The sequence below is a fragment of the Neopsephotus bourkii genome, unplaced genomic scaffold (assembly GCF_033783945.1).
Source record: "Neopsephotus bourkii isolate Nb327-2 ecotype Australia unplaced genomic scaffold, CSIRO-AGI_Nbou_v1 NB_673, whole genome shotgun sequence".
NCBI lineage: Eukaryota > Metazoa > Chordata > Aves > Psittaciformes > Psittacidae > Neopsephotus > Neopsephotus bourkii.
Genome location: NW_026901172.1, coordinates 2549668 through 2557604, shown reverse-complemented (window position 1 = coordinate 2557604; position 7937 = coordinate 2549668). Strand labels below are relative to the sequence as shown.

The 7937-nt window shown below is 59.1% G+C and overlaps 1 protein-coding gene across 1 annotated transcript; it reads right to left on the bottom strand.

Moving 5' to 3' along the window:
- Positions 1 to 211: 211 nt before the first annotated feature.
- Positions 212 to 1640, bottom strand: FOXD3 (forkhead box D3). Its single transcript, XM_061353351.1, has one exon. The coding sequence runs from the start codon at positions 1588 to 1590 to the stop codon at positions 382 to 384; it is 1209 nt and encodes a 402-aa protein (XP_061209335.1). The 5' UTR covers positions 1591 to 1640; the 3' UTR covers positions 212 to 381.
- Positions 1641 to 7937: the final 6297 nt, after the last annotated feature.

Below are 7937 nucleotides of genomic sequence, written 5' to 3'. Positions count from 1 at the left end.
TTTTTTTTTTTTCGTTTTATTTCGGATAAAACCGCTCGGAGCGCCGGAACCTTCAAAAAAAGTGAAAGTTCGCAGCTCCTAATGGCGACCCTCATCCGCCTCTTTAGAAAAATAAAAACCCCCAAAGCAACGTCAGTGATTTCTGATACAAATATGTACAAGCGGCGGGGGCCGGCAAACGGGGGGGGACACGGAGGGACGGTGCCCGCTGCGCCCCGAAGGGGCGGCCCGTGGCGGCGGGAGCTGCCCGGGGCTACCGGATCAACCTCCCTGCGGCTGCGGGGTGTCCCTCCCCGGGGCTACCGGTTCTCCTTCCTCAGGGCTACCGGCTGTCCGTGCCCGGGGCTACCGGATCTCCCTCCCCGGGGCTACCGGCCGGGGCTACTGCGCCGGCCACTTGGTCTGCACGGCGGCGGCGGGGGCCGCGGGCTGCAGGAACTGCCCCGCGATGATGTTGGTAGGCACGCTGAGGATAGGGGCGATGGCAGCGGTGGTCCTGGCCAGCGCCAGCGGTTGGTGGGCCATCAGGGCCGACTGCACGGTGACGGGCGGCCGTAGGAAAGTCTGGGCGCTGGCGGCCGAGCTGGCGGCCGGGACGCCGATGATGTTCTCGATGCTGAAGGACGGGCGGCTGCTGGGCTCGGATTTGACGATGGAGCCGGCGGCGCCCAAGCTGTTGAGCTGGAGCTGGAGGCTGGGGCTGAGCTGGGAGTTGAAGGCTTTGCGGCTGAGCTCGCCCGACGGCAGCAGCGGCACGGCCGGCGGCAGCATGGGCCCCACGGGGGGGATGTAGGGGTACTGCAGCGCGGCGGCGGCGGCCGCGGGGTGCGTGTAGGCGCCGGGGTGCAGCCCGTAGGGGCGGCCGTAGGGGCCGGCGAGGCCGTAGGCGCCGAAGCCCTGCATCATGAGCGCCGTCTGGTCCCGCAGGTGCTCCTGCTGGTGCCGCTTGAAGCGCTTCCTGCGGCGGAGGAAGCTGCCGTTATCGAACATGTCCTCGGACTGCGGGTCCAGCGTCCAGTAGTTGCCCTTGCCCGGGTTGCCGGGCTCCCGAGGGATCTTGACGAAGCAGTCGTTGAGGGAGAGGTTGTGGCGGATGCTGTTCTGCCAGGCGGGGAACTTCTCCCGGTAGTACGGGAAGCGGTTGCTGATGAACTCGCAGATGCCGCTGAGCGTCAGCTTCTTCTGCGGGCTCTGCAGGATGGCCATGGTGATGAGGGCGATGTACGAGTACGGCGGCTTCACCAGGCTGCTCTTGGGCTTGCTCTGCCCCGCCGCCGCCCCGCCGCCGCTCGCCCCCTCCTCGCCGCCCCCCTTGCCGCCCTCGGCCGCGCCGCCGGGGGCCGCCCCGGCCGGGCTCACGCTGCCGCTGCTGCCGCTCTCCGCTCCCGCGCCCACCTCCGCGGGCAGCGCCAGCTCCGCCGCCTCGTCCAGCGGCAGGCGCGGCAGGGCTGCGGGGCTGCCGGCCTCGCCGTCGCTGTCCTTGCCCGGCCCGTCGTCGCCTTCTCCCACCACGTCGATATCCACATCCTCGGCCGCCGGGACGGCGGGCCCGGACATGTCGCTGGCGCTGCCGCCTCCCGACAGGGTCATCCCCGCTCGGCGGACGGGGCGCGGCGGCGGCGGCGGCGGCGGGGCCTCCCTCCCGCACCCGGCGGCGGGGCGGGCAGCCCCCGCGCCCCCCTCCCGCCGCTGCTCCGACCGGCCCCTGCGGCTACACCCGAGCGGCCCGGCTGCCCGCCGCCGCGCCGGCCCCGCGGGGCATGGGGCGGCCGCGCCCGCTCCTCTCCCGTCCGCCGCGTCCCGCGGCGCGGGGCTGCGCGGTCACCTCCGGCTGCGCGCCCCGCTCCCGCCGCCGGGCATCGGGTGTCAGGCGGCGATGCAGGCTCCCGCCCGCCGCGATGGGCGCCCGCGGGCGCCGGGCATGGGGCCGCCGCCGCCGCGGCTCCGCGGGCACCCTGCGCTCCACCGCTCCGCTCCGCGGCCCCACCGCGCTCGGCCCGGCGGGGTTTTGCTCTCTTTGCTCTTTTCACCCCTTTTCCCCGCGCTGGTCTTTTCCGCCCCCCCCCCTTTCGGCGGAGGGAGGGGACGCAGCTCCCGGCGCCGGGCGGGGCAGGGCAGGAGGCCGGGGCGTCGCGGGGCCGCGCTCGCCACTTGAGAAGCGCGGCGGGGTCCGCTCTGCTGATAGATTTACTTTCCCGTTAAAGATATACTCGGAGGCGGCGCCACGTGACCGCGTGACGTCAGGCGCCCCGCCGTGAAGTCATGCACAAACTCGGGTCGCTTCGTGGGCTGTCAACAAAGAGCGCGGAGGCTCCGCTCCCCGCCGCCCGCCCCGTCCAGCGCCCACCGGGGCACCCCCAGCCCCCCCTCCCCGCAGCCCTAGCGGCTGAGCGCACGCTCCGCCGGTGCGGAGCTGAGTTAGGGTTCAACACCCCCCCCCCAACCCCCGAAATTTGGGCTCCGAAACGAGGTGTTGGTGTTTTTCTCGATGTGTGTTGTGTTATCCCGAGGAACGGCTGCTGATCGATCTATCCGGTTAGTTGAGAGGAGAAATCAAAAAGACGTAAAATAACAAAGAAACTATAAATAAAGAAGCTTTGAGCCGGTTCCTTTATTTTGTTCCTCGTTTGTTTTGTTTTTTTCCCCTTTTCTCCCCCTTTTTCTTTCTTTTTCCCTTTTACTCCAGAGGTGTTAACGACTTAATCATTGCGGGCCTTAGCATATGAAAAAGTAGGAAACGAGGCAGTGTGTGGGAATGTGAGCACCGTATTGCCGCTGCCCCAGGTAAGCCCCGAACCGGGCAGAGGGGCCCACCGGGGCCGTAGGGGCCGGGCACGGCCACCCTCCTTGCCCCCTCCCGACTCCCAGATTCGCCGTTCAGCTCCTGCCTTGCAGTGCTCGTTACGAGTCGTCGGGTTTCGGGAAATACAATTACACTGGGAAAACGCCCCGCGAGCGAACGGTTTCGCACCGTTCTGGGATAGGAAAGTCAAATCCACCTCTTTCCTCCCCCCAAATCCATAGCAGCCCCGAAATACCGGTGCCCCCGAGCTAATACCCGGCCTCGACGGGGCCTCTCTCCGACCCGTTTTTACGCGTTTCCCTGCGGATCCCTGCGGCCCGTGGCCCTGCCCTCCGCACCCGCGTACCGCCCGCTCACACTCACACTCTCTCAGCCCCCCTCCTTACACGGCAAAGCCTCTCCCAAGGAAAAGGAAGGGAAAAATAAAAGACCAACTCCCCATTTTTGCGCTTTTGTTCGACACAATAAAAGTCAAATTAATTGATTCATACCATTAATGACGGTGCTTAGCGTGAAAAGAAACGTTTCCCCTCGATTAGGGCTCGATTGTACTAAGCCCATGCTCAATCACGGCTCCGCGCTCCTCCGCGCCCTTCCGCGGGCCTGCAAACGGCCAAGTTTAAGGAAGTATTTAGGAGCCCACCCGGCTGGATAATATTTAGGAGACCACCAGGGAGGAATGGGAAAAGCTTTCCTAAAAACCAGGGAACTTATCCCGCGTTATCCCGGACCCGCGGAAGTCCAAGGGCTGAGCGGGAGCTGCGCCCTGCCGAGCACTGCAATAATCAAAAGGGCTTCGGTAATAACGCCTCCAGAAATAGAAAGTGGGCGCCCATATGGATAGATAGATTTAGCAACAGGAGCAAAAACAAACTGTATCGTCCGGATCGATACGGAGTCAAATAGAGACGCGGCAAGCGGCGGGGAAGGGAGGACGGGCACAAGTTATGAGAGAGAAGGAGAAATTAATTACAACTCAATTTGATTCTAATATGGCAAAGCAAGATCCCGGCTGCGGAGCGAGTTAAAAATAAACCCGGAGGCTGAGGCTCGGGGGCTGGGGCGATTTCTGCTTCTGTAATCGTTTTAAAGGAAGGAGAAACCCAAGGTGTCCCCTTTCATCTCCTTAAGCCTATTACTTTCACTAATGAGTTATATAAATCGTTGACCTGACCTGGATTAAACCAGCATCGTGGTTCGTTATCAACGCGAAGGGGACGGCAGGAGAGGGGCTGCGAGGGAAAAAATACCCCCATCAAATAACATGTTCCCCCGTAAAATAACACAGCCAAAGGAAGGGGGACGCGGTAGAAGCATCCCCCGGCCGGGACCGGGGCTGGGCACACGGCAGGGGCCGGGGCCTGGACCCCCCCCGGGCCGGCTCTTCCCTAAAGACGCAGCTTTCCAAATAGATACATGTCTATTTCTCCTTTAAATATATATTGGTTTTAGGCCTCTATTTGCAAGTGGGTTTTTTTCTGTTCCTTTTTTTTTCCTGTTTTCCTTTTTACCTTTCCCCCCTTTATATCTATTTCTTTTTCCATTGCAGTAAATCGCCTCCAAACCCGGCAGACCTCAGTACAAAACGAAATCGCTCATGTTTCCAAAACGGTTTCGGATTTATTTGTATTGGAAACGTCTAAACATCCATTCTGTAAAAGGCAACACGTTTAATTAACGATGAGAGAGCAGTTAGGGGCAGAAAGCTAGTAAAATTGTGTGATAAATTTATGGCATTGTTAGCGTGCTTTTAATTATGGCTATTATGTTAATTATTTCACATTAGCATGGAGTTATCAGCAGCATGTCAGATTTAATCAAAACCAGCCTTTCTCTCGAAAATTGTGCTTTTCATTCGCCGGGAGGAGGACGGGGGGGTCCCGACCGAAACCGCTGCGTCCCCCCCATCCCTTTTCCTTTATTTATTTAAGATAAATAAATGAAGGCTTTTAAAAGAGGACTTCCCGTGGCAAAGAAGTGGCTGGACGTGATTCGGGCTGGTGCAGGCGGCAGATCCCTTTAGGCTACTGCGAGCAGCGCAGGGAGGCGGAGGAGAGAAGCGACGCTCTTGTTTTTTAGGAATTCACCATTTTCACCCCCTCCGGAGAAGGCATTTTATCATTTCGGATCCTTCTGTCAAACAATGTGATGTTGCTCGTTTTTATCTGTCCCGTTTTACAAAAGCCCCCGTTCGACGCTGCTGGCCAGGACAACGCGCCCGAGTACAAAAGAATAAAAGAGACAAGCCGGGAGGATACAGGATCTCTGCCGGGATCAGACAGGAGGGAAGAGGAGTGTGAGTGAGTGAGTGTGTGTGTGTGTGTGTGTGTGCAAGGGGGGGGTGCGGCGGGGCTCGCAGCGGGCCGGGCCCGGCTCTTTGCCCGGCGCTGCCCCGCAGGAGCTCGGCGGTGGCTCCCGCACACGCTCCGCAGCCCCCGGGGGGTCGGGGATGTCGGGGAGGCGACCCGCGGGTTCCAGGAGCGCGTTCGGTGCCGCCCTGCGAAACGACAACAGAAAAGAGGCATTTACAGTTATAATGATAGCAATAAATACACCGCAGCGGAGAAGTTTCGGGGGGCTCCGTCCGCGCCGAGATGCGGAGCTGCCACCGCGCCCGCGGACAGCAGGGGAAATCACGGCCGTCCTCACCGCAGCGCGCCCGCGGACCGGCCGCTCCGTGCCGAGCCCCCTCCTCCGGGCGGCCCCGCTCCCCCTTCCCCACGGGAGCGGGGGGCTGCGACCACGGCAGCTGCTGGCTTATTTTTAGAGCATTTCCATTCCTCCGGTTAATTTTAGATCGATTCATTATTTAGCCCCAGTTCGCCTTTAGGGAAACCCAAGCTGGGGGCGGCCGCGGGACTGGCCCCCCGTGCGGGGTGCGCGGCCGCGGAAGGCAACTTCGGGACCCCCCCCCTTCCTTTATTCCCCCCCCCCCCCCGGGGCTGCTGCAGGGGAGACAACCCCAAACCAACCCAAACCTTCCCTTTGGGGAGACACCCCAATATCCTCGCTTTCTGCTCCATGGATTGGGATGGGGGGGACCCAGCTCCCCTCAGCTCACAGGGGGATATCCCTGTGTTGGATACGGGCAGGAAAACGTCCAAAAGAAGGCAGCAGCGCTCAGGTGTCCCCATAGAGTATCCACTCGGGACTGAGAAAACAAACCCGGAATGGTCAGAAGAGCGGAGCCCAGCAGAGCTTGGAGATTCGGGTGCTTTAGAAAACAGGGAGAGAGCGAAGTTAATCAAAGGATTTAAACCACGGAATTATCATTGAGTAGCGGTGTGAGCAGAGGAACTCTACTGCCTTTTATTCAAGACAGCAGTGAAGTCAGTTCAGCTCTGATTTTGGGACCCCCCCCCCCCTCCAGTCAAACAGTTGTCAGTTGTTCAACCAAAATTCGTTTAGTCTTCATGTTTCCGTTTCGGAAATCCCAGCTCCAAGCAATTGGAATGGGTGCCCCCGGGTTGTGCCTGCCAGTCCCGCACAGCCCCAGCATCCAGCAGCGTTGGTTCCTGGAAGGAATCTTACCCCATCCACCTCCAAGAAAATGGCTAAAACTTGTCCTCTGGACACCCTGCCAAATTCCTGTCCCCGGAGGAGGCTCCTCTGCTGTGAGGGGTAATAAATACACAGGAGCAAGCAGAGGAGAGTCTCAAAAACTCCTTTAAATTTGCTTTATTGTACTCTACCAAGGGAAGAGGATGGGTGGAAGGGGTCACCCTGGACCAGTTGCTGGTGTGGGGCAGAGGGAGGTGTGTGGCAGTCAATATATGGACTCCGTGCTGGGTGCAATCAGAATCATAGCCTGGTTTGGGTTGAAAGGACCTTAAAGCTCATCCAGTTCCAACTCCCTGCCATGGGCAGGGACACCTTCCATATACCAGGTTTCCCAAGCCGTCACCCTCTGGCTTTGCCCCAAGGAATGGCTGGTCAGGGAAGGCTTGAGCTTGGGCTATCACTGCTCCTTCAAAAGCCAGGGATTTCCCCGTGTGTGGAAGGAGGGGAGAGGTTTGATGGGGACAAAGTGTTCAAGGCCAGGCTGGACAGGCGGTTGGAACTGGGTGAGGTTTAAGGTCCCTTCCAACCCAAACCAGTCTGGGATTCTGATTTTATGTGAAGATGCCTTCGTCTGTCTAAGGAAGGGGGTGAAATCAACATGACAGAATATCTTATCAGCTACCCATGGCCCAAAGGGATGGTGCAAGTGATGCTGATTTGGTGACAAGCATGCCTCAAAAAGAGCGGATGAATCCCAGGAAGAAGGGGCACAACTCAAAAGGAGGGTCTGCAGAGAGGCAGCGGCGGGAGCTCCTTTCACCCGCTGCCCGCGTGAGGTTTTATCCTGACTTTGCAGGTAGGTGTAAGGTGTGAGGGAGGCACCGCAGGCTTTTCTCTCAGTTATTCCCCTTCCCAGTGAGATGCAAACGGCTGAGAAGAAGCTAAGAGGATTTCCAGGGCTGTGGGGAAATCCCTTGGCCAAAAGCAGCATCTCCAGGAGCCCTCCATGGACTGGCCCTGTCCTTTTCCCAGCACGAAGCCAACTTGTACTGAACACAGTGACACCCCTTTGAGACTTTGCCCATCACGAGGGTGCCCAAGGAGCAGCACAAGCTGATTCAAGGTTTATTTGTATTAACCGGGGCAGGACATCGGCAGCAGCCAGCTCCATGTGCTCCCATGCTTCCCAGAGCTTCAGTTTGTGTTTTTCCAGGGTAGCTTTGTAAGCCATTCCTCCGGCTCGTCTATAACACCCTCGATTCCCTTTATTTAAGCATGGAAAGACAAGCAGTGAATGATTGCTGTTGTTAATAAAATCACTCTGCTGATATTTTCCCCCAACACATTGAGTCTTATTGACACATAAGGGCTGAAGCTCCTGATGCCGGCGGCCGGCGCAGGGCCCATGCATCACCGCAGCTCCACGTGCACCATCCAAATGGTGCCTTGGTGGAGCGTAAGCAGAGCACAGGCCTTTTATGGGCCTTCTGCAGAACGGTGAATTTTACCCAAAATGCAGGTTAAAACCCATGCTGGGTATTAATGTAATCAGGTCCATAATCTCTCTATCAAAACCTCCCCGAGCACCTCTTCACCTGCTGAACCAGGTAACTCCTTATCTGGAGAATGCTCT